Source organism: Ranitomeya imitator, chromosome 1 (assembly GCF_032444005.1).
Source record: "Ranitomeya imitator isolate aRanImi1 chromosome 1, aRanImi1.pri, whole genome shotgun sequence".
Lineage (NCBI taxonomy): Eukaryota > Metazoa > Chordata > Amphibia > Anura > Dendrobatidae > Ranitomeya > Ranitomeya imitator.
Window position 1 is genome coordinate 243,543,330 of NC_091282.1, and position 26,592 is coordinate 243,569,921.

The 26,592-nt window shown below is 45.2% G+C and overlaps 1 protein-coding gene across 3 annotated transcripts in view; it reads left to right on the forward strand.

Moving 5' to 3' along the window:
- The first annotated feature begins 23,972 nt into the window (after nt 1-23,972).
- The window catches only part of TMEM116 (transmembrane protein 116), a 79,560-nt gene continuing 76,940 nt past the window's right edge, over nt 23,973-26,592 (forward strand). For 2 of the 3 annotated variants that reach the window (XM_069754844.1, XM_069754839.1), the window contains exon 1: nt 24,105-24,300. In XM_069754844.1, the coding sequence (XP_069610945.1) occupies nt 24,235-24,300 (66 nt within the window). In that variant the 5' untranslated portion in view covers nt 24,105-24,234. Of the gene's footprint in view, nt 24,301-26,592 lie in introns of all 3 variants that reach the window. The other variant, XM_069754834.1, reaches the window with a different exon arrangement.

Consider the following 26,592-nt stretch of genomic DNA (forward strand, 5'->3'; position numbering starts at 1 on the left):
TCTACGTGCGTGTAAAATCGCAGCATGCTGCGATTGTAACAGAGACGCAGCCGAGATTCGCCAATGCAAGCCTATGGGTGAGAGAAAAAAATCACACAGCACTTAGACCATACGAGTGTTGTCCGACTTTTATGCACTGGTGTCTTTTGAAAAGCCAACAATTCATGTGCGCGTACAGTAAAATCACACTGACAGGTTAGAATAGAATAGATATATACAAATAGAATACATATATATATATATATGTCAGAAACACACACACATATGCAGTATGTATATATATTGCATAGATAGAAAGAAGAAAAGACGGTAATTCTTCTGCCATGTTCTGTAAAATCAATACAGGAGCTGACAGGATAGAAAAGATGGATTACATACAGTAAATACAAATGGAATACTGTATGTAGATGTATAGATGTCAGTGACAAATATAATTAGTACAGTGTATGTGCAAATTACTGGACGTGTATTTAATTAATAAAAGATAATTTTTGGTAAAAAAATGGCGTGGGCTCCCTCGCAACCTTCATAACCAGCAGAGGGAAAGCCGACGGCTAGGGGCAGATGTTTATAGCCAGGGAAGGGGGTAATACCCATGGAGCTTCCCAGGCTATTAATATCAGCTCAAAGCTGTATAATTAGCCTTTACTGCCTATTAAAATGGGGTAACCTTAAAAAAAAAAATGACGTAGGGTGCCCTATAATTAATTACCAGCAAAGGCTAAGCAGACAGCTGTGGGCTGATATTAATAGCCTAGAAAGCCATGTATACTGCGACCGTCCAGGCTGAGAACCACTGGTGACTGAACTGCTGGGAGCGCAGCATTAGTGACTGGTGGTGGCGTCACTGAGGCTGCGTTCCCAGCTGGGATGAACTGCGGTGACCTAGGTGAGATCCCCGCTAGCACCATGAGAAAGTCACAAGGTGCAGAGGCTAGTTCACCAGGAGAATGTCACAGTAGTGACTTTCAATTGCGGTGAACGCGCCACTGCAACATGCGATTTTCTCACGGTGCTAGCTGGGATCTCACCGAGGTCACCGCAGTTCAGCCTGGCTTGGAACGGAGCCTCAGTGACCGGAGGTAACCTCTGTGATGTCACCTTTAGTCACTGAGCAGCAGTTCAGTCACCAGTGGTTCTCAGCCTGGACGGTCGTATCTTGGCGATATCCAGTTTGAAAACTATTTCTCCCCCAGACATGGATTACAGCGTGGGACAGAACGACGGACAGGTATGGTATATATTTTTTTTTTTTAATTTTAGTTTTATTACAGGAGAACGAGGGCTTCGGTGGAATTAGGCGAGTTTGTAAGTATGGTTTAATTAAGAATATTAACCCCTTCCCGACCCATGACGCCACGTACAGTGGGGCAAAAAAGTATTTAGTCAGTCAGCAATAGTGCAAGTTCCACCACTTAAAAAGATGAGAGGCGTCTGTAATTTACATCATAGGTAGACCTCAACTATGGGAGACAAACTGAGAAAAAATAATCCAGAAAATCACATTGTCTGTTTTTTTAACATTTTATTTGCATATTATGGTGGAAAATAAGTATTTGGTCAGAAACAAAATTTCATCTCAATACTTTGTAATATATCCTTTGTTGGCAATGACAGAGGTCAAACGTTTTCTGTAAGTCTTCACAAGGTTGCCACACACTGTTGTTGGTATGTTGGCCCATTCCACCATGGAGATCTCCTCTAGAGCAGTGATGTTTTTGGCTTTTCGCTTGGCAACACGGACTTTCAACTCCCTCCAAAGGTTTTCTATAGGGTTGAGATCTGGAGACTGGCTAGGCCACTCCAGGACCTTGAAATGCTTCTTACGAAGCCACTCCTTCGTTGCCCTGGCGGTGTGCTTTGGATCATTGTCATGTTGAAAGACCCAGCCACGTTTAATCTTCAATGCCCTTGCTGATGGAAGGAGGTTTGCACTCAAAATCTCACGATACATGGCCCCATTCATTCTTTCATGTACCCGGATCAGTCGTCCTGGCCCCTTTGCAGAGAAACAGCCCCAAAGCATGATGTTTCCACCACCATGCTTTACAGTAGGTATGGTGTTTGATGGATGCAACTCAGTATTCTTTTTCCTCCAAACACGACAAGTTGTGTTTCTCCCAAACAGTTCCAGTTTGGTTTCATCAGACCATAGGACATTCTCCCAAAACTCCTCTGGATCATCCAAATGCTCTCTAGCAAACTTCAGACGGGCCCGGACATGTACTGGCTTAAGCAGTGGGACACGTCTGGCACTGCAGGATCTGAGTCCATGGTGGCATAGTGTGTTACTTATGGTAGGCCTTGTTACATTGGTCCCAGCTCTCTGCAGTTCATTCACTAGGTCCCTCCGCGTGGTTTTGGGATTTTTGCTCACCGTTCTTGTGATCATTCTGACCCCACGGGGTGGGATTTTGCGTGGAGCCCCAGATCGAGGGAGATTATCAGTGGTCTTGTATGTCTTCCATTTTCTAATTATTGCTCCCACAGTAGATTTCTTCACTCCAAGCTGGTTGGCTATTGCAGATTCAGTCTTCCCAGCCTGGTGCAGGGCTACAATTTTGTTTCTGGTGTCCTTTGACAGCTCTTTGGTCTTCACCATAGTGGAGTTTGGAGTCAGACTGTTTGAGGGTGTGCACAGGTGTCTTTTTATACTGATAACAAGTTTAAACAGGTGCCATTACTACAGGTAATGAGTGGAGGAAAGAGGAGATTCTTAAAGAAGAAGTTACAGGTCTGTGAGAGCCAGAAATCTTGATTGTTTGTTTCTGACCAAATACTTATTTTCCACCATAAAATGCAAAAAAAATGATAAAAAAACAGACAATGTGATTTTCTGTATTTTTTTTTCTCAGTTTGTCTCCCATAGTTGAGGTCTGCCTATGATGTAAATTACAGACGCCTCTCATCTTTTTAAGTGGTGGAACTTGCACTATTGCTGACTGACTAAATACTTTTTTGCCCCACTGTAGGCGTCATGAAAGTCGGTGCCAATCCATGGCGTCATGGAAAGATCGCATCTCTGCAGATCGGGTGAAAGGGTTAACTCCAATTTCACTCGATCTGCAGGGACAGGGGGAGTGGTAGTACAGCCCAGGGGGGGTGGCTTCACCCCCCCGTGGCTATGATCGCTCTGATTGGCTGTTGAAAGTGAAATTGCCAATCAGAGCGATTTGTAATATTTCACCTATTAAAACTGGTGAAATATTACAATCCAGCCATGGCCGATGCTGCAATATCATCGGCCATGGCTGGAAATACTGGTCTGCACCCCCCCTCACCCCACCGATCGCCCCCCCCCAAGCCACCGATCTGTCCTTTACACTGCTCCGCTCCCCTCCGTCCTCCTGTCCGCTCCCCCCGTGCTCTTGTCCGCTCCCCCCCATGCTCCAATCCCACCCCCGTGCTCCAATCCACCCCCCCTGCACTCCGATCCACCCCCCCGGTGCTCTGATCCACCCCCCCGTGCTCCGATCCACCCCCCTCGTGCTCCGATCCACCCCCGCCCTCCGATCCACTTCCCTGTGCTCCCCCCCACCCCATCATACTTACCGAGCCTCCCGGGGTCCGTCCGTCTTCTCCATGGGTGCCGCCATCTTCCAAAATGGCGGGCGCATGCACAGTGCGCCCGCCGAATCTGCCAGCCGGCAGATTCGTTTCAAGTGCATTTTGATCACTGTGATAAAACCTTTCACAGTGATCAAAATAAAAAAAATACTAAATGACCCCCCCCCTCCCTTTGTCACCCCCATAGGTAGGGACAATAATAAAATAAAGAATTTATTTTTTTTCTTCCACTTTTAGGGTTAGGGTTAGGGTTTCGGTATGTGCACACGTATTCTGGTCCTCTGCGGATTTTTCCGCAGCGGATTTGATAAATCCGCAGTGCTAAACCGCTGCGGATTTATCGCGGATTTACCGCGGTTTTTCTGCGCATTTTGCTGCGGTGTTACAACTGCAGTTTACTATTGGAGCAGTTGTAAAACCGCTGCGGAATCCACAGAAAGAAGTGACATGCTGCAGAATGTAAACCGCTGCGTTTCCGTGCAGTTTTTCTGCAGCATGTGTACAGCGATTTTTGTTTCCCATAGGTTTACATTGAACTGTAAACTCATGGGAAACTGCTGCGGATCCACAGCGTTTTCCGCAGTGTGTGCACATACCTTTAGAATTGGGCTATGTGCACACTGTGCGGATTTGGCTGCGGATCCGCAGCGGATTGGCCGCTGCGGATTCGCAGCAGTGTTCCATCAGGTTTACAGTACCACGTAAACCTATGGGAAACCAATTCCGCTGTGCCCATGGTGCGGAAAATACCGCGTGGAAACGCTGCGTTGTATTTTCCGCAGCATGTCAATTCTTTGTGCGAATTCCGCAGCGTTTTACACCTGTTCCTCAATAGGAATCCTCAGGTGAAATCCGCACAAAAAACACTGGAAATCCGCGATAAATCCGCAGGTAAAACGCAGTGCCTTTTACCCGCGGATTTTTCAAAAATGGTGCTGAAAAATCTCACACGAATCCGCAACGTGGGCACATAGCCTTAGGGTTAGGGTTGGAATTAGGGTTGTGGTTAGGGTTGTGGTTAGGGGTGTGTTGGGGTTAGGGTTGTGATTAGGGTTATGGCTACAGTTGGGATTAGGGTTAGGGGTGTGTTGGGGTTAGTGTTGGAGGTAGAATTGAGGGGTTTCCACTGTTTAGTCACATCAGGGGTCTCCAAACGCAACATGGCGCCACCATTGATTCCAGCCAATCTTGTATTCAAAAAGTCAAATGGTGCTCCCTCACTTCCGAGCCCCGACGTGCATCCAAACAGTGGTTTACCCCCACATATGGGGTACCAGCATACTCAGGACAAACTGCGCAACAATTACTGGGGTCCAATTTCTCCAGTTACCTTTGTGAAAATAAAAAATTGCTTGCTAAAACATCATTTTTGAGGAAAGAAAAATGATTTTTTATTTTCACGGCTCTGCGTTGTAAACGTCTGTGAAGCACTTGGGGGTTCAAAGTGCTCACCACATATCTAGATAAGTTCCTTGGGGGGTCTAGTTTCCAAAATGGGGTCACTTGTGGGGGTTTCTACTGTTTAGGCACATCAGGAGCTCTGCAAACGCAACGTGACGCCCGCAGACCATTCCATCAAAGTCTGCATTTCAAAAGTCACTACTTCCCTTCTGAGCCCCGACGTGTGCCCAAACAGTGGTTTACCCCCACACATGGGGTATCGGCGTACTCAGGAGAAACTGGACAACAACTTTTGGGGTCCAATTTCTCCTGTAACCCTTGGGAAAATAAAAAATTCTGGGCTAAAAAATTATTTTTGAGGAAAGAAAACGTATTTATTATTTTCACGGCTCTGCGTTATAAACTTCTGTGAAGCACTTGGGGGTTCAAAGTACTCAGCACACATCTAGATAAGTTCCTTTCAGGGCCTAGTTTCCAAAATGGGGTCACTTGTGGGGGGTTTCTACTGTTTAGCCACATCAGGGGCTCTGCAAACGCAACGTGACGCCCGCAGACCATTCCATCAAAGTCTGCATTTCAAAAGTCACTACTTCCCTTCTGAGCCCCGACGTGTGCCCAAACAGTGGTTTACCCCCACACATGGGGTATCGGCGTACTCAGGAGAAACTGGACAACAACTTTTGGGGTCCAATTTCTCCTGTAACCCTTGGGAAAATAAAAAATTCTGGGCTAAAAAATTATTTTTGAGGAAAGAAAACGTATTTATTATTTTCACGGCTCTGCGTTATAAACTTCTGTGAAGCACTTGGGGGTTCAAAGTGCTCACCACACATCTAGATAAGTTCCTTTCAGGGTCTAGTTTCCAAAATGGGGTCACTTGTGGGGGGTTTCTACTGTTTAGCCACATCAGGGGCTCTGCAAACGCAACGTGACGCCCGCAGACCATTCCATCAAAGCCTGCATTTCAAAACGTCACTACTTCACTTCCGAGCCCCGGTATGTGCCCAAACAGTGGTTTACCCCCACACATGGGGTATCGGCGTACTCAGGAGAAACTGGACAACAACTTTTGGGGTCCAATTTCTCCTGTAACCCTTGGGAAAATAAAAAATTCTGGGCTAAAAAATTATTTTTGAGGAAAGAAAACGTATTTATTATTTTCACGGCTCTGCGTTATAAACTTCTGTGAAGCACTTGAGCGTTCAAAGTGCTCACCACACATCTAGATAAGTTTCTTTCAGGGTCTAGTTTCCAAAATGGGGTCACTTGTGGGGGGTTTCTACTGTTTAGCCACATCAGGGGCTCTGCAAACGCAACGTGACGCCCGCAGACCATTCCATCAAAGCCTGCATTTCAAAACGTCACTACTTAACTTCCGAGCCCCGGCATGTGCCCAAACAGTGGTTTACCCCCACATATGGGGTATCAGCGTACTCAGGAGAAACTGGACAACAACTTTCGGGGTCAAATTTCTCCTGTTACCCTTGGAAAAATAAAAAATTGTGGGCTAAAAAATCATTTTTGAGCAAAGAAAATTTTTTTTTTTTTTCATGGCTCTGCGTTATAAACTTCTGTGAAGCACTTGGGGTTCAAAGTGCTCACCACACATCTAGATTAGTTCCTTTGGGGGTATAGTTTCCAAAATGGGGTCATTTGTGGGGGATCTGCAATGTTTAGGCACACAGGGGCTCTCCAAACGTGACATGGTGTCCGCTAATGATTGGAGCTAATTTTCCATTTAAAAAGCCAAATGGCATGCATTCCCTTCCGAGCCCTGCCGTGCGCCCAAACAGTGGTTTACCCCCACATATGGGGTATCACCGTACTCAGGACAAACTGGACAACAACATTTGGGGTCAAATTTCTCCTGTTACCCTTGGCAAAATAGGAAATTCCAGGCTAAAAAATAATTTTTGAGGAAAGAAAAATTATTTTTTATTTTCATGGCTCTGCGTTATAAACTTCTGTGAAGCACCTGGGGGTTTAAAGTGCTCAATATGCATCTAGATAAGTTCCTTGGGGGGTCTAGTTTCCAAAATGGGGTCAATTTTGGGGGAGCTCCAATGTTTAGGCACACAGAGGCTCTCCAAACGCGACATGGTGTCCGCTAACAATTGGAGCTAATTTTCCATTCAAAAAATCAAATGGCGCGCCTTTCCTTCCGAGCCCTACCGTGTGCCCAAACAATGGTTTACCCCCACATATGAGGTATCAGCGTACTCGGGAGAAATTGCCCAACAAATTTTAGGATCCATTTTATCCTATTGCCCATGTGAAAATGAAAAAATAGAGGTGAAAATAAATGTTTTGTGAAAAAAAAGTACTTTTTCATTTTTACGGATCAATTTGTGAAGCACCTGAGGGTTTAAAGTGCTCACTAGGCATCTAGATAAGTTCCTTGGGGCGTCCAGTTTCCAAAATGGGGTCACTTGTGGGGGAGCTCCAATGTTTAGGCACACAGGGGCTCTCCAAACGCGACATGGTGTCCGCTAACGATGGAGATAATTTTTAATTCAAAAAGTCAAATGGCGCTCCTTCCCTTCCGAGCCTTACCATGTGCCCAAACAGTGGTTTACCCCCACATGTGAGGTATCGGTGTACTCAGGAGAAATTGCCCAACAAATTTTAGGATCCATTTTATCCTGTTGCCCATGTGAAAATGAAAAAATTGAGGCTAAAATAATTTTTTTGTGAAAAAAAGTACTTTTTCATTTTTACGGATCAATTTGTGAAGCACCTGAGGGTTTAAAGTGCTCACTATGCATCTAGATAAGTTCCTTGGGGCGTCTAGTTTCCAAAATGGGGTCACTTGTGGGGGAGCTCCAATTTTTAGGCACACGGGGGCTCTCCAAACGCGACATGGTGTCCGCTAAAGAGTGGAGCCAATTTTTAATTCAAAAAGTCAAATGGCGCTCCTTCCCTTCCAAGTCCTGCCGTGCGCCCAAATAGTGGTTTACCCCCACATATGAGGTATCAGCGTACTCAGGACAAATTGGACAACAACTTTCGTGGTTCAGTTTCTTCTTTTACCATTGGGAAAAAAAATTGTTGCTAAAAGATCATTGTTGTGACTAAAAAGTTAAATGTTCATTTTTTCCTTCCATGTTGCTTCTGCTGCTGTGAAGCACCTGAAGGGTTAATAAACTTCTTGAATGTGGTTTTGTGCACCTTGAGGGGTTCAGTTTTTAGAATGGTGTCACTTTTGAGTATTTTCAGCCATATAGACCCCTCAAAGTGACTTAAAATGTGAGGTGGTCCCTAAAAAAATGGTTTTGTAAATTTCGTTGTAAAAATGAGAAATCGCTGGTCAAATTTTAACCCTTATAACTTCCTAGCAAAAAAAAATTTTGTTTCCAAAATTGTGTTTATGTAAAGTAGACATGTGGGAAATGTTATTTATTAACTATTTTGTGTCACATAACTCTCTGGTTTAACAGAATAAAAATTCAAAATGTGAAAATTGCGAAATTTTCAAAATTTTTGCCAAATTTCCGTTTTTTATCACAAATAAACGCAGAATTTATTGACCTAAATTTACCACTAACATGAAGCCCAATATGTCACTAAAAAACAATCTCAGAACTGCTAGGATCCGTTGGAGCGTTCCTGAGTTATTACCTCATAAAGGGACACTGGTCAGAATTGCAAAAAACGGCCAGGTCATTAACGTCAAAATAGGCTGGGTCATGAAGGGGTTAAAGGAGTCTGTGTCATTCTTTCATTAAAGGACTTTTTTCTGGGTGTCTGTATTTTTTTACAATGTGACTATGGGGTTAGTAATGCGGGCGTCTTACTGATGCCTCTCCATTACTAACCTTGGGTCTTGATGTCACCTGACAATACATAGGTGACATCAACCCCCTGCAACTATCACCCCATTTGCCACTGCTACAGGGCAAGTGGGAAGAGCAAGGCTAAGTGCCAGAATTGGCGCATCTTAGAGATGCACTTTTTCTGGGGCGTCTGAGAGCTGATGCTTTTAGCCTGGGGGGGCCAGTATCCATGGCCCCTTCCTAGGCTATTAATATTAGCCCACAACTTTCTGCATAGCCTTTGCTGGTTATTAATTATAGGGGGACCCTATGTCATTTTTTTTAGGGTCCCCCATTTTAATTGCCAGTAAAAGCTAATTATACAGTATATACAGGGGTTGGACCAAATAATGGAAACACCTGGAAACATCAACAAAAGTTAGTTTAATATGGTGTAGGTCCACCTTTTGCGGCGATTACAGCCTCAATTTGCCGAGGTATGGGTTCATACAAGGTGTGAATTGTTTCCAAAGGAATTTTAGCCCATTCTGCAGTTAAAACACCCTCCAGTTCTTTGAGCGACGATGGCGGTGGAAATCGATGTCTAACTTGAATCTCTAAAATCGACCATAAATGCTCAATAATGTTGAGGTCTGAGGATTGTGGGTGCCAGATGAGATGCTCAACTTCATTAGAATGTTCCTCGTGCCATGCTTTAACGATTCTAGCTATATGAATTGGTGCATTATCATCCTGAAAGATGACGTTCCCCTCCGGGAACAGTGCTTGAACCATTGGATGCACTTGGTCGCCCAAAATGCCTAAATAATCTCGGCTGTTAATTTTTCCATGAAGGGATATCATTGGCCCGGCGGATCTCCATGAAATAGCACCCCAGATCATCACAGAACCTCCAACATGTTTTACGGTTGGGAGAAAGAAGTCTGGATGGAATGCTTCTTTCGGCTGTCTCCAAACGTACACTCGGCCGGAAATAAGGTAAACGATGATTCGTCTGAGAATATCATATGTTTCTTACTGCTCGAGGGACCAATTCTGGAGGTTTCTACACCTCTCTAAACGCTTGGAAATATTTGTCATTGAGAGCAGCGGTTTTCTAATTGCAGCTCTTCCGTGGAATCCAGATTTGTGCAACTCCTGACGAACAGTTTTCGTAGAAACTGGGTTCTGTAGGTGTTCATTGAGCTCAGCAGTGATTTTCAAAGCCGTGGTCTTGCGATCCTCTCTCACAATTCGCTTTAGAGTCCGACGGTCTCTCTCAGTCAACTTTGACTTTCGACCTGTGCTTTGCTGCAGACGTTCTTCCTTCGCTTTCAAACGCAGTCATTACTTTGGAGACAGTACCTCTTGACACGCCAAGCATTCGGGCACTTTGTGTTACACTAGCGCCTGCCATACGAGCACCAACAATTTGGCCACTTTGAAAATCCGAGAGGTCTGCCATTGGTACAGGTTCTCATCAATGTTCTTACAAATCTGCAAAACAAACAGTTAATTTACATACACATATCACAGAACACAAATAATCAACTACAAAACATTACCATATGTCACAGTTTGCATGTTTATAACATGTTCGAAGATTATGATGCCAAAACATTAGGTGTTTCCATTATTTGGTCCAACCCCTGTATATCTGTTTTGACGAATATTTCCTTTGAAAACGATCTGTAAATGACTATATACTACCATGTAGGTGACTATATTTCCAGTCTGAGTGCAATCTGACACAACATCGGATCACACTCACGCCAATATTATACTATGGGCAGTACACATGTCCGAGTTTTCCTCGGACAGAGTCTGAGAAAAAAAATCTCAGCGTGCATGATTTGCATCTGATATTTGTATCCCACTTGACCATGCAAGTCAATGAGTCAGTGGAAAAAAATCTGACTGCATTCAGATGACATCTGAGTGCATTGCAATTTTCATGGACTGACGGAGAGGATAGAAAATTTTTTTTTACAATTTTCTCATCAAAGAAAATACTGTGATCACACTGTTATAAAACTGTGATCAGAGTGTGATCCCAATAATCGGCCCGATACTCTTGGATGAGAGAAAGTACTGAAATACTATTGTGTGAACCTAGCCTTACAGGGACCGTTCATGGGGATCTGGCAAATCTAGACTTTGCACTAGCCACTACACTTATCAAGTCCTATCGAATGATAGGAATGCTTTTCACCCTTTCACCCCTGTATAATTGGAATTTGTGTCAAAACCAGATATAAGATCTGATGAAGGTCAGAAGGATAGCCCTGAGTCTAAACCAGCAGATCGGAACCAGAGGTAAATCGTAAGGCAAGAGAGGGGTTAATCAGTCCAAGTTCAAGTGCACATATGAATCCAAAGGGTCATCCGTGAGAAAAGTGAGATAAGCCATATCTGATATCAGAATCATTTCCAAGAGTGTATAGCACCAAAAACTGTAAGAATGCTTATAAATGATAGGGTCAAGATGTTCATATGAGCTTTGTACAAGGCACTATGTGCTCTGTTTGGTCTGCAAACCCATCCTGCTGTTAACTTGCTGACCAATCCCTGCCACTAGCTCACCAGCATGATGCCAACACCGCCCACTCTGCCATTAATGGTGCTCGCTGGATAAGATGGTGCAGGAATGGGGCTAAGCGAGTGTGTAACAATAACATGGTAAAGAATAAGAGTACCAAAGCAATAATTAAGAGGAATATAAAAAAACTACCATATATTTACTAAAGCAGTAGAAGATGGACCACCAAAGAACTGCTCCATATCTACTAGAAGATAAAGGTCGGCCAGCTGGAAGAAAAGGTAGTGGATATAAGGGGCATTTATATTGCAAATTAATTGTTGAAAAACTATCGCTCATCTGGTGAAATGATCTTTTGTGCAGCATAAAGATCATCATTCTCGGTGATGTATCGTCCTATGTAAACAGGACTTGCACTGCTGAGAACAATGGCAGCCTATTCTCACGGAGTGATCTAGTATAGAATGCTCAGTGCGCATCATTTACTTTGGTCTGCCCGTGTAAACAGGAATTCAAACTACCACTGATAGGTAAAAATGTACAAAATTGGCGGTTACGTCATGCTGGCGATTGTTTCCCGACCAGCAGTTTAATAGCCTGGTAGGCTGCACTGTTTGGGCAGGCTGTGCTAAACGATGTGGACTGAACAATCTGTGATCGCTCTGTGCACATAGGCTGTATGTTCGCAGCTCATCATTCTGACTAAGGCTACTTTCACACTGGCGTCGGCACCGGGCCGTCGCCATGCGTTGGCCCAACGTACCGACGGACAGTGTGTTAATGTAGCACAACGTGGGCAGCGGATGCAGTTTTACAACGCATCTGCTGCCCCATTGTAATGTCCGGGGAGGAGGCGGCGGAGTTTCAGCCGTGCATGCGCGGTTGAAAATGGCGGACTCAATGTACAAAAAAAGTTACATGTAACTGTTTTTGTGCTGAGGGTTCGCCAAAACACGACGCATCCGTCGCACGACGGATGCGACGTGTGGCCATACGTCGCAATGCGTCGCTAATGCAAGTCTATGGAGAAAAAACGCATCCTGCGGGCACATTTGCAGGATGAGTTTTTTCTCCAGAATGACGCATTGCGACGTACAGCAAACAACGCTAGTGTGAAAGTAGCCTAAGCCTGCTTAAAAATCATTGCACCTGATGATCGAGCATTTTACTCATCAGGTGATTGACAGCCTGTTTACAATACAAGAGTATCATGAAACGAGCGAGCCTTGGATGTAAATGCACCACAGTCATTAGGTTGCGACAGAATGGACTGAGCAAAGTATTGGAGGCATTTTCAGGAATTAGTAAAAACTGATAAGGGATTACGTACTGATATCGTGCATAATAACTCACCCCATAATGTACTTTTCATATGGCCCTAGTGGGAGCCTGAGTGTGTCTCTGACTGTGTTTTAGTAAATAATTGTATTCCCAATGAAATGCAAAATCTGCATCTTTTCTTAACCCATTACTTGCCAAATTAGAAATTTTAATTTTACTGATTTTTCAGAAAAGGGCGTCCCAATATTCAATTAAAAATGACAATGACATGATTTCCTATTTAGAAAACATTCATTTTACAAACACAACACAAAAAACTGGACCTGATTATAAAAATTATAAAATCTTAGTTGCTAGAAGCAAAAGATTAGGCGGCCCAAAAAAAAAGGACATTGGTAGATAATGGGTTAACAATCTTCTTTGTGCCACTTCTCAGTTTGTTTGGAAACTGTCAAACTGAGTAGGAACTCACTAGTGATGGGAGGAAAAATAACGCACAGTTGGTATATTATTCATACATTTCCAAAAGGAATTATAAAGGAGCAGAACAAGCCAGAGTTCTAAGAAGAGATGTACCAATAATATATCATATGTAATAATAATATTTCTTAAATCAGGCATGGCAGAGGCTGAAAGGTTCTCTTTAACAAGGAGACATACTTAGATGAGAACTTGACTTTTATTGCCCTGACTGAACCTGAACCTCTGTTTGTCCACTGTCACCTCACACCTCACTGGTTAGCTGCACAGGACAATTATTGCTACGTGTTGTCTGGAATAGTTAGTCAGCATTTAGGTATTTAATATGAATCATTACCGCACTCTAGTTTTGTCAGCAGTTTTCCATTTGTCCAGTCTTTGTTGCAGATACTGTCCCATGTCCTTTATTCCTTTCAGTTTGACCGAATTTGGAGTAGCAATCCCGCTGCATGTGACTTCTCCATGTCTTTGATCGATTAGTATTTGCAGTATTTGCATGAAGCCCTTTTATGTTGGCATGCAAAGGCACTTTACAGAAAGCATTTTAATAACACTTCTTAAGTGTTCCTACTTGAATGTTTTAGGTGTTGAGAGGTAAAATTTTACTGCCAAGTCAAGGATGAATGTAGGAGCACATACAGTAAGTTCAGCACTGTCAGAACAGGTCCAAGACAACACCAGGACAGAACTCTCCGGCAGGTTGAGTAAGGGAGGAAGACTCTGCATTGACAACGTATTGACAGGGGAGAATTATTTAAAACTAGTGCAAGGTGAAAGAAGAGGAGTTATCCATAGAAAGCAATCATATTGCTACACTTCATTGCCAAAATGGCTCTTTGAAATAAGAGCAGGAATCTGTTTGGTTGCTATGCATTGCTGCACTTTTACCTTTCAGCAATCTGAATAGCGTTGTCAACTACAGAACATCCATTCTTAAATGACATAGTTCGGCCGCCATCCCCTAAAAAAATAAATACAACACATATGGCCTAAAAGTCCCATGGCTTCCATAACTATCTATACACTGATGAAACCCAGATCTACCTCTCTGGCCCAGACGTCACCTCTCTGCTGTCCAGAATCCCAGAGTGTCTATCAGCCATATCCTCCTTTTTCTCCTCTCGCTTCCTAAAACGTGTGGACTAAATTAAACTCATCATCTTTCCTCCATCTCTCCTGACACCCCTACCCGATCTATGTGTCACAATTAACGACAACACCCTTATCAGAAGTCTTCTGCCTCAGAGCTACTCTCTACTCTGCCCTCTCCTTAAAGCCGCACATCCTGCTGCCTCCAACTCAAAAATATTTCCAGAATCCATCCTTTTTTCAACTCTGAATCTTCTAAAATGTTAGTACATGCCCTCGTCATCTCCCACCTCGACTACTGCAATATTCTCCTCTATTGCCTCCCTGCTAACATTCTCGCTCCTCTCCAGTCCATCATTAACTCTGCTGCTTGACTTATCCACCTCTCTCCACGCTACTCCTCTGCTCTCCCATCTGCAAATCACTTCATTGGCTTCCAATTTCCCAACATCTCCAGTTCAGACTGCTAACACTGACCTAAAAAATTGTCCATAATCTGTCTCCTCTGTATATTGCCGAACAAGTCTGCAGATATCTTCCAACATGCAACCTCTGGTTCTCCCAAGACCTCCTCCTCTCCTCTACACTGACCCAATTGCCTCCAAGACTTCTCCCAAGTGTCCCACATCCTCTAGAGTTCTCTGCCTCAACATATCCGACACAATCGGAACCTTCAGAGAGAACTTGAAAACCCACCTCTTCAGGAAGGCTTACAGCCTGCAATGACCCTGCTGCCACCTCACCACCGCAACTCTCAACCTGATGTCTCCTTCTCCATTATTCTTAACAACAGTGGGCCCCAACCTGTATGTGATGGACACCATACCAGACTCACTACCGGAGACTGCACTTGTCCAAGAATGGGCAGGAGAACCCTGGGGAGGAGTCCTACAGAGACGAGTGAGCGCGGTTGGGAGTGTGCTGCAGGTGAACAGGACCTGCAGCACATGACCAACGGGCAAGTGGCTGGAGGCGGAGAAAGGCCCCGGTCTCCCTGGGACGATAATGGGGCAGGCAAGCCTGTAGGCGTGTCAAAACTTGCCAAGGTCAGAAGCCAGAGAACAGCGCGGTAACCAAAAGGGGCAGATGAGTAGAGTGGTCAGAGACAAGCCGGGGTCAGAATTTAGAAGACGGAGCAGTACCAAAAGGACAAGTAAGAGGGCAGTCAGGGGACGTAGCCGAGGTCAAAAGCATGAGTGTAGCAGACAGTACAGAGTCAACAGGCAGATAGCAAACGAGGAACAGACCGGGTCATTCACAAGTAAACATACAAAGCCAGGCAATGTGCACAGAAACACAGGGGTCAGCTGCCCAGCCGAGAACGGATAAACGTATAACTGACAACCAGCACAGCACAGAGGCCACAAACCCTAGAAGTACTGCCAAAGAACTACTGGGCAAACTATGACACTGTAGTTCGAGAGCCACAAGTGTCTCATAGGTCCATGATGTGTGGCTTGCAGCTGTCTGCCAGCTTGGGGCATTAAGATGCAGCTGTTAAGAGTAGATGTCTAGATGGTAACTTTTGAGTGTAGCCCTGCACAGCTGCAGGATGTCTCAAGCAGTCATAGTAACATAACATAGTTAGTAAGGCCGAAAAAAGACATTTGTCCATCCAGTTCAGCCTATATTCCATCATAATAAATACCCAGATCTACGTCCTTCTACAGAACCTAATAATTGTATGATACAATATTGTTCTGCTCCAGGAAGACATCCAGGCCTCTCTTGAACCCCTCGACTGAGTTCGCCATCACCACCTCCTCAGGCAAGCAATTCCAGATTCTCACTGCCCTAACAGTAAAGAATCCTCTTCTATGTTGGTGGAAAAACCTTCTCTCCTCCAGACGCAAAGAATGCCCCCTTGTGCCCGTCACCTTCCTTGGTATAAACAGATCCTCAGCGAGATATTTGTATTGTCCCCTTATATACTTATACATGGTTATTAGATCGCCCCTCAGTCGTCTTTTTTCTAGACTAAATAATCCTAATTTCGCTAATCTATCTGGGTATTGTAGTTCTCCCATCCCCTTTATTAATTTTGTTGCCCTCCTTTGTACTCTCTCTAGTTCCATTATATCCTTCCTGAGCACCGGTGCCCAAAACTGGACACAGTACTCCATGTGCGGTCTAACTAGGGATTTGTACAGAGGCAGTATAATGCTCTCATCATGTGTATCCAGACCTCTTTTAATGCACCCCATGATCCTGTTTGCCTTGGCAGCTGCTGCCTGGCACTGGCTGCTCCAGGTAAGTTTATCATTAACTAGGATCCCCAAGTCCTTCTCCCTGTCAGATTTACCCAGTGGTTTCCCGTTCAGTGTGTAATGGTGATATTGATTCCCTCTTCCCATGTGTATAACCTTACATTTATCATTGTTAAACCTCATCTGCCACCTTTCAGCCCAAGTTTCCAACTTATCCAGATCCATCTGTAGCAGAATACTATCTTCTCTTGTATTAACTGCTTTACATAGTTTTGTATCATCATTTTGTATCATCAGTCATGTGATATTATAATGTCATGTGATTGTCAGGAGACACAGTGGGGAGATTGGAGGATTATCAAGATGTAAGTATAGTTTTTTTTATTTTCTGGAGACTGGATCTAGTAACCTCTTCAGGTCATATGACATACATGTATATCAGTAGATATAGAAAAACTGACTGAACAGCAATCTAATCTGAACTGGTACATAACCAAAAAAGTCATATAGCAAATAGAGCAATGGCTGCACTCAAAATTAATCTGTGCCAGAGCAAGGAAATGTGTGATACATGAAATGGGAATAGCATAATGCAGGGCCGTATTTGCCACTAGGCACTTGAGGGCACGTGCCTAGGGTGGCGGGATGCGGGGGGGCGCCCTTGAGCTAGGTTTTTTTTTATTTTTATAAAACTCCGGGATCAAGTTTCCGCCCCCCCTCCTCCCTCCCTCCTTCCCGCCCCCCCTCCCTCCTTCCCGTCCCCCTCCCTGCCTCCCTGAAGACGTAATACTCACCTTCCTCCAGCGGTGGCTGCAACTGCGTCTCAGCGCCGTCCTGTCTTCAGCGGTCACATGGTACCGATCATTAAGGGTGATGAATATGCGCATATTCATCTCACCTTAATTAGCGATACCATGTGACCGCTGAAGACAGGAAGGAAGACGCTGCAGAGATGCCAGGAAGTTCTGTGCTGCGCGGTGAGAGGTAAGTATGACAGGGAAAAAAAGTGGGGAGCCGTGAACACAGGGGAGAAGGATGGGGAGCCGTGCACACAAGGGAGAAGGATGGGGAGCCATGCACACAGGGGAAAAGGATGGGGAGCCATGCACACAGGGGAGAAGGATGGGGAGCCATGCACACAGGGGAGAAGGATGGGGAGCCATGCACACAGGGGAGAAGGATGGGGAGCCATGCACACAGGGGAGAAGGATGGGGAGCCGTGCACACAAGGGAGAAGGGTGGGGAACCATGCACACAAGGGAGAAGGATGGGGAACCATGCACACAAGGGAGAAGGATGGGGAGCCGTGCACACAGGGGAGAAGGATGGGGAGCCATGCACACAGGGGAGAAGGATGGGGAGCCGTGCACACAAGGGAGAAGGATGGGGAACCATGGGGAACCATGGGGAACCATGCACACAAGGGAGAAGGATGGGGAGCCGTGCACACAAGGGAGAAGGATGGGAAGCCATGCACACGGGGAGAAGGATGGGGAGCCGTGCACACAAGGGAGAAGGATGGGAAGCCATGCACACGGGGAGAAGGATGGTGAGCCGTGCACACAAGGGAGAAGGATGGGAAGCCGTGCACACAAGGGAGAAGGATGGGGAGCCGTGCACACAGGGGAGAAGGATGGGGAACCGTGCACACAGGGGAGAAGGATGGGGAGCCATGCACACAGGGGAGAAGGATGGGGTGCCATGCACACAAGGGAGAAGGATGGGGAGCCATGCACACAGGGGAGAAGGATGGGGAGCCATGCACACAAGGGAGAAAGGTGGGGAGCCATGCACACAGGGGAGAAGGATGGGGTGCCATGCACACAGGGGAGAAGGATGGGGAGCCATGCACACAGGGGAGAAGGATGGGGAGCCATGCACACAGGGGAGAAGGATGGGGAGCCATGCACACAGGGGAGAAGGATGGGGGAGCCATTCACGCAGAGGAGAAGGATGGGGAGCCATGCACGCAGGGGAGAAGGATGGGGGAGCCATGCACGCAGGGGAGAAGGATGGGGGAGCCATGAACGCAGGGGAGAAGGATGGGGGAGCCATAAACGCAGGGTGGGAGGATGCGGGAGCCATGCACGCAGTGGAGAAGGATGGGGGAGCCATGCACGCAGGGGAGAAGGATGGGGGAGCCATGAACGCAGGGGAGAAGGATGGGGGAGCCATGAACGCAGAGTGGGAGGATGGGGGAGCCATGCACGCAGGGGAGAAGGATGGGGGAGCCATGAACGCAGGGTGGGAGGATGGGGGAGGCATGAACGCAGTGTGGGAGGATGGAGTATAAATATGGAGTATAAATACTGGGCCCTATAAGGGGGACACAGTGTGAGAGGACAGTGTGAAGAGGGGACCGGTATAGAAAGGAGAGGTCAGTGTGAAGAGTATGTACCATAAGAGGGACAGTGTGGGGGTCATATTTTGTGCAGACAATATAGTGAGGGGCAATTTTTTATTTGGGAGCATTATAATGACACTTGTATCTTTAAGGGCGTCATGTGGAGACTTTCTGCAAAAGAGCGGCGAAGATGGAAGTCTGCAGAGACGGCTGTGGATGAGAAAAAACTCATCATGGGATCTGGACAAGATGAAGAAAAGGAGAACGGCTCCAGAGGCGACGTCATCTATCAGGTACCTGGATGTAAATGTTATTTGTGATGCTAACTCTCATGTTTTTATATATGTTAGGAGATTTAAAGGGACACTGTCACCTGAATTTGGAGGGAAAATTTTCAGCCATGGAGGCGGGGTTTTTGGGTGTTTGATTCACCCTTTCCTTACCGGCTGGCTGTATGCTGGCTGCAATGTTGGATTGAAGCTCATTCTCTGTCCTCCGTAGTACATACCTGCACAAGGCAATCTTGCCTTGCACAGGCGTGTACTATGGAGGACAGAGAATGAGCTTCAATCCAATATTGCAGCCAGCATGCAGCCAGCGGGTAAGGAAAGGGTGAATCAAACACCCGAAAACCCCGCCCCTATGGCTGAAAATTGTTCCCTCCAAATTCAGGTGACAGAGTCCCTTTAAAGGGGATGTCCAGGCTTGTGATGAGTCTGCAGTCATTCTTTGTGACTGCAGACTTCTGAATTCTCACAGTGCACACTGCACGCTGTCAGGATTCTCTCATGCTGGGGATTTACATTAATGCGATCACGTGCTGACTAGACATGCGTGACCTCCGTCAATGAAAATGAACTGAGCGAAGCCGGGCACATCTAGTCGGAATGTGGTCAGAAGTATACAAATCACATACTTGTGCTGACATGACCGTCCACCGGCAAGGGAGAATCCTAAAAGTGCAGTGCATGCGTTGTGAGAATTCAGAAGCTGCGATGTCAGGATTCAGCTCTGCAAGTTCCAGTAGTCGTCACATGGACACGTCACTCATATGCGATTTTCAGACTTAGAGTATGTGTCCGCGTTCAGGATTGCATCAGGATTTGGTCGGGATTTTTCATCAGTATTTGTAAGCCAAAACCAGGAGTGGGTGATAAATGCAGAAGTGGAGCATATGTTTCTATTATACTTTTCCTCTAACTGTTCCATGCCTGGTTTTGGCTTACAAATACTGATGAAAAATCCTGACCAAATCCTGATGCAATCCTGAACGTGGACACATACTCTTATGGTCCTGCGACAACGAGCTTCTCTTCTGCTTCTCTTAGTTTTTCACTGAACATTGAGAGCATTAGGGAGAGGAGCTCGTGGGCACATGACTGAGTGTGCAAATCACATGTGTCCTTGGCGGAGGGGGGCACCAAAATGAATTCTTTCTTTCCAGGTGCCAGAAACCCTAGATACACCTCTGCTGGTATGCTACTGCGAGCGGCGATTACCGGGTCCGGTGGAGGGAGGTCTGTGCACAAGCAGTGAGGCAGGGACTGAGGGTGTGCACAGAGAGGATGGAGACCCGGACACTGCCCGTCCCAGTCTACGCCGTAGCCTAGAGCCTCATTATCATAGGAATATGTCAGTTAATAAATTGCTTTTCTGAAGCTTTATAGTGTAGTTATAGGTCAGGGAGGGTTGGATAGGGATGAGCTAGCAAGGTGCAGGGACAGGTAGTGATGGCTACTTGCGAACATGTGCGGCAATTGCGGTTTTGCTCTTACGATGATACATAAAACACTGCTAGCAGTGTTTTTTTCTCATTGCTGCAAGTACCGCATTTGCCGGATGGCGGCAAAACCGCAAGTGCCGCACATGTCTGTAAGTCCCATAGGGAATGAATGAGGCCGAACGCAGTGTTGCCATAAGTGTTCCATTACGCGGCAGATGCGGAAAAACTGTCGGATCTGCTGCAAAAGGCGACTTTCACATCAGCGATTTTTGCCAAAGTCACTGCCGATAGTGTCATACTCACCAAAGGGGGAGGCAGCGCTAAAAGTGCCTAGGGCAGCAGAAACTCTAAATACGGCCCTGGCATAATGGCTTGTGAAATATATGAAAAAACACGAGATTCTTAGCACAAGATTTGGCCAAAAGTTGTGAGCCCATCCACCAATCGTCAAGGTAATCTCAGAACGGATGGGTACCTGAGCTGACTGCCTAGTGTGAACACTTACCTATGGCTAATAACGTGGTAAAGCCTGCTTTTATAGGAAGCTCAGAACCAACTGTGTTAGGATGTAATTAAAATCACAGCATGGTGAAGGGCGGGGCGTTCAAGTCAGAAAAAATGTACATAGTAGATATAGAAAAACTGACTGAACAGCAATCAAAGACCAGCTAAGGTTACTCTCTTTGCTGATTATCTTATTTACTCAGCAGCACCTATCTTCTGTTTCTTTTTAGAAAAGTAGGCGGCATTTTCTCTAACAGTACGTACTTAATCCTTTATTTTCTATTTCATGGTTTGTTTTACTTACTCTGGGATCTTTTTAGATTTTAGCACAATTTTCCTTCTGTAGGTAATTGAACTCTGCTCTGCCCTCCGGTTCTTTAGGAGGAACATGAAGCACTCAATGGCTTTTCAGGCAGCATAGGTCCTAGTTGCCATTGTCTAGTCCAGGAGTCTCAAACACACGGCCCACATGCGACCCGTGAGGCAAGCGTTGTAGACCTCTTGGCATTGCAGGTAATCCAACGACGGTAACCTTTTACTCCAGCTGAATGTGCGCCCTTAGACGCACATTCAATTGAAATTATGTACCTGCTGAGGTGGGAGAGTGGCAGTGGCAGAGATGAGAGTCACAGGAGGCAGGAGCCGGCTGCCGCTGCTAACCCATGTGCCGCTGCTAAAGAGAAATTAATATTCACAGTTCTCCACGCCCATGGGAGTGGAGAGCAGTGAATATTTATTTCTCTTTAATACTGGACACAGTAAGCGCAGTCGCTGGCTTTCTGCAGAGGCCTGTCAATCACATGTGTTCGCTACTAAGGAGAATGAATATTCACTGCTCTCCACACCGGGTCTATATGAGTGGAGAGAAGTGAATATTCATTCCCTTAATTAGTGGGCACACATGATCACTCGGTCCCAGAAAGCCGGTGGCTGTGCCCGCTATTAAAGATCAATGAATATTCACTGCTGTCCACTCCTATAGTCTCAGTGTGGAGAGCAGTGAGTTTTCTGGCAGCTGTCCTCTACTTGTAAGCAGTGCATGATCTCATGGCCATGCGCTGCTTACAAGCAAAAATCAGCAGATGGCATCAGAACAAGACGCTGCGAGGGAGCGCAGGGAAGGTAAGTAGGATGTTTTTTTTTTATGTTTTTCTGAAGGGGCCATGCATACCATGATAGGGATGAGGGGACCATGCATACCAGGATAGAGATAAGGGGGCCATGCATATAATGATAGGGATGAGGGGGCCATGCATACTAGGATAGTGATGAGGGGGCCATGCATACCATGATAGGGATGAGGGGGCCATGAATACCAGGACTGGGATGAGGAGGCCGTGCATACCAGGAGAGGGAGGAAGGGGCCGTACATACCAGGATGGGGATGATGGGGCCATGCATACCAGGAAAGTGTTGAGGGGGCCATGCATACCAGGATAGGGATGAGAGGATCATGTATACCAGGATGGGGAAGAGAGGACCATGTATACCATTATGGGGATGAGGGGACCATGAATACCAGGATGGGGATGAGCTAGAGACTATATAAGGCTTCCCCAGTCTAGTGTTTCACTGGCTGGGCCCAGTCCTTTTGTCTGCCCTTATTCACACTGAGGTCAACATTGACACAATGTAAGGTTTTAATATTAGACAGTGTAGGACTGTCCCGATCAGAGTTACCGTGACGAGGTGGGATGGCTTTTGTGCTATTTTTTTTTTAATCAAAAAACAGTATTACTAAAAACTCTGTAAAATATTTAGAATTGAGAGTCCTCAGTGGTTGAGGACTCTCAATTTTTATCAACCACTGAGGACTCTCAATTCTAAATATTTTTCTATCTACTGGCTAACACGGTACCAAGATATATTTCTTTCCTGTATAAAAACTCTGTTATTTAAATGCACTTTTGCTTTTTTACTTAGTTACATCAGGGTTTTCGTTTACTTTTTTCTCTTGTAGGTTTTAATGTTTTGTGGCCAGTTAACATGCGTTTAACCTCTGCATGTGTACCAACTCAAGTAAAGCTCAGTTTTGTGTTTTTTTCTTCTTCTCTGTATTGTTGCATTCTGTGCAAGCCGGGGTGTGGCCTCCCTGTTTCTGAGCTAGAGACTATATAAGGCTTCCCCAGTGTTTCACTGGTTGGGCCCAGTCCTTTTGTCTGCCCTTATTCACACTGAGGTCAACATTGACACAATGTAAGGTTTTAATATTAGACAGTGTAGGACTGTCCCGATCAGAGTTACCGTGACGAGGTGGGATGGCTTTTGTGCTATTTTTTAAATCAAAAATGAACTCTCGGTTCACTCACACCCATATAAGCCTATGGGTGTGAGTGAGACAGCGCACACCGCTCGGATATCATCCGAGTGATGTGCGTTATAAGCGGACCCCAGCAATGGAGGAGATGGAGAAATTCATTTCTCCGCCTCCTCCGCAGCTGTGCTCCGATCCTCCCTGTGCGAGAGGCTCGGAGCACAGACGCATGACACTCTGCTCCCGCTCTGCTGCGAGCAGGAGCCGAGTGTTATTAGCATATCACATTCAATGATCTCGTATCGGATGCAATACGCCAGTGTGACGCCGGCCTAAGCCCTATGTCGGACGCATTGCTAGCGCTCGCCCAAAATGGGCGTGCGCTAGCGATGTGCCGTCATTGAGTGACGGACCCTGGGACGCGGGCTGCAGCGTTTCCAGGTCCGTCACCGCTTGTGCAGATAGAGCATCCGCTAGCTCTATCTGTGCTAGCGCGATCACATTTCGGCACTTGCGTTAACGCTGCCCGTTTAACGCATGTGTTGAACGGGCTGCATTAACGCAATGTGAACCTAGCCTTATAAATAATCTTGTGACGGAGAATATATAACTTGGTGCAGGAAGACTGACCATAAAGGACCTATGTAAGAAAGAAAATGGAGTAATTCTTTGCCTTTATGAATCAGCCCGAGTGTCCCTATTCGATGACAACAAGCAGGGGGTATTGAAAACTGTGACAGAATATTCTGGGAACTTGAATACATTTTCAATATACAAAAAGCAGGCATTATTCACATAAACCCCCTTTAATTTCAGACTGCAGGACCCCCTGTCTGTGCATGGGGAGAGGTGACTGGTTCCCCATTTTATTACTGGGGTCTGCAGTGACCCGTGCAGTCAGTCAGGCAGCCACCGTGATCTCGCGCCCGCCGCCTCAGTCTCCTCAGTGTCGGCCACGCCCACCGCGGTTATATGCTGCGGCGGCCGCTGCCAGTGCTGTGTGCGGTGCCGGGATGGGCAGAGCGGCGGTCACCTCCGGGCTCCTCACCGCCTGACATACCCAGCTACCGAGAGTGGCCGGGGACCTTCCTCCATGGCTGCAGACGTGGACTATATTGTTATGTGGATGAATATTTCAGAAGCAGATGAACTGGCCGAGGTAAGGGATGCGCGGCGACATTACACACAAGCACCGAGCGCTAGCGGACACTTGTCACCTTACGGGACCGGAGCGGAGCAGCCCCATAATCAGGCACCGGCAGCCGTCAGGTCCCAGCATCTGGATCGAAATGAGAAAAATAGTCATTAGATATTAGATACATCGATAGAATATGGCTAGATATAGATATGTGAAAGAAATGACAGATATTACACAGATATGGGTGATGGATGGATAGATATGAGAAAGACATTACATAGAGAGATATTAAATAGATTAATAGAATAAAAATATGGAAATATATATATAAAATAGATGGACAGTTGTGTTTCTTCTCTGATTTCTGGTGAATTATATAAAATAGATGGACAGAAAGACAAAAATATAGGTAATTATATTAAATAAATAGGTCATTTGTGTGAGATATGGTTGATCGATGTAGATGCCTATGTGTATCCGATCTCTCCTCCGTATCAGATAATTCACTGTGTAAGGAATTGTGACTTTATTTGTAAATCCGGTTCCCGGAGGAAGATTGTTTGTAATTATACTTCTACCTTCTTCTACACGAGCTGCATATCTGGGCCATGTAACAAGAAAATCATAGGGAAGGCACTTTAATAATATCAGCAGAATTGTAGCAGAAATTATGCCAAATTTATATATAACAAGTAACATTTTTGGCAGACTTGAGTGCTATTTAGACAATGAAGCGCAGATGTTCTTTGTATGTAGGTCTGTGTTATATACAGAAAAATACGTTACATCTTAGTAAATTGGGTCCATCATTTGCTCCAGGATTATCTCACAAGTCACTAGTGTCACATATACGGTATATAAAGAAAGGACTTCTCCTTCCATAGGTCCTTTTCTGCCTTTGGCTTCAAAAATGCAGGTGATTCCAGCATAAAGTTAAGACTTTGTTCCCACAATGAGTACTTGATGTTGCAGAATTTCTGCACCTACTACCTAAATTATGTTATTTGCTTTTTTTATTGCACTTTTGAGTGCCTTTTTACATGCAATTCTATCACACTTTGACGCTGCATTTTTTTTTTTGTCTTTTTGGTATGTCATGTTTTAAATAAAACTGCTTTGTTTTTTTATACTTCCTTTTATATGGCATAATTAAAACTTTATTGATACAGTCAAGTGTGGATCACGTGGATTTTAGGGCGTTTCCAGTAGAAAATGCAGTTAAAAAGGCATATGTGCTTTTTACCTGTGGATTTTCCACATCTAATTCAAGTCAGTGGGGAAAATCCGCACATAAAACCCGGTATACCTACAAGAGAAATTGAGATGTTGCAGATATCAAATACACATCGCAAGTCAGTTTACACTATGCAAAAAAAAAGCACACGGGGCATGAGATTTCTATAAATCCCAAACAGTTTGCTGGAACTGTAAGGCTGCAGTCACACTATCAGTATTTGGTCAGTATTTTACATCAGTATTTGTAAGCCAAAACCAGGAGTGGAACAATCAGAGGATAAGTATAATAGAAACATATGCACCACTTCTGTATTTATCACCCACTCCTGGTTTTGGCTGAGAAATACTGATGTAAAATACTGACCAAATACTGCTAGTGTGATGGCAGCCTAAGACGCTGTGTTATTTTGTGCAGCAAAAATACTCCGCATCAAAAACTTCTAAAAAAACGGAGTAACGTTAGAAAGAAAAATCCACACTTATGCCATAATTTGGTGGCAATTAAATACATGGCTTGATGTATAAAAAGTACCTTTAAGGGTCATCAAACTGAAGGAAATAGATCAAGAGCCGTGACAGTCTAAGTTCACCCGCATGCATTAGGGCACTGCAGCAAGGATTTTTTTGAATCCCTGAAAAACAGGATTCTGAAAGATATCCCAACACAGCCCTGACAGAGGCATTCACTATTGTGACACTGACAGAGTCACTGTGACTGAGTGGTCTCTTTAACAACAGTGTTCATCGTTTCAGACATGAGCAAAAACTTGGTCTGCCACAATTTTGCTTATGTCTGAAAAAGACAACACTGCCAGAACGGAGGCATGATAGTGTCCAAAATAACTCCCTTGGCATCATATTAGCGAATAGCCCCATCAGGGTTTCCATCGTGATCCTATTTTTGGGGGGATTCCAACAGTAGCTCCAGCGAAGTGCTAAGCAGACAACACTGTATTGTGTGAACCTAGCCCTAGTATAACACTGTAATGAGGTAATATCTGTAAAGCATTGTGGAATTGATGGCGCTATATACAAGTGCTTCTCCCAAAATTAGAAGGTCATCAAAAAGTTAATTTA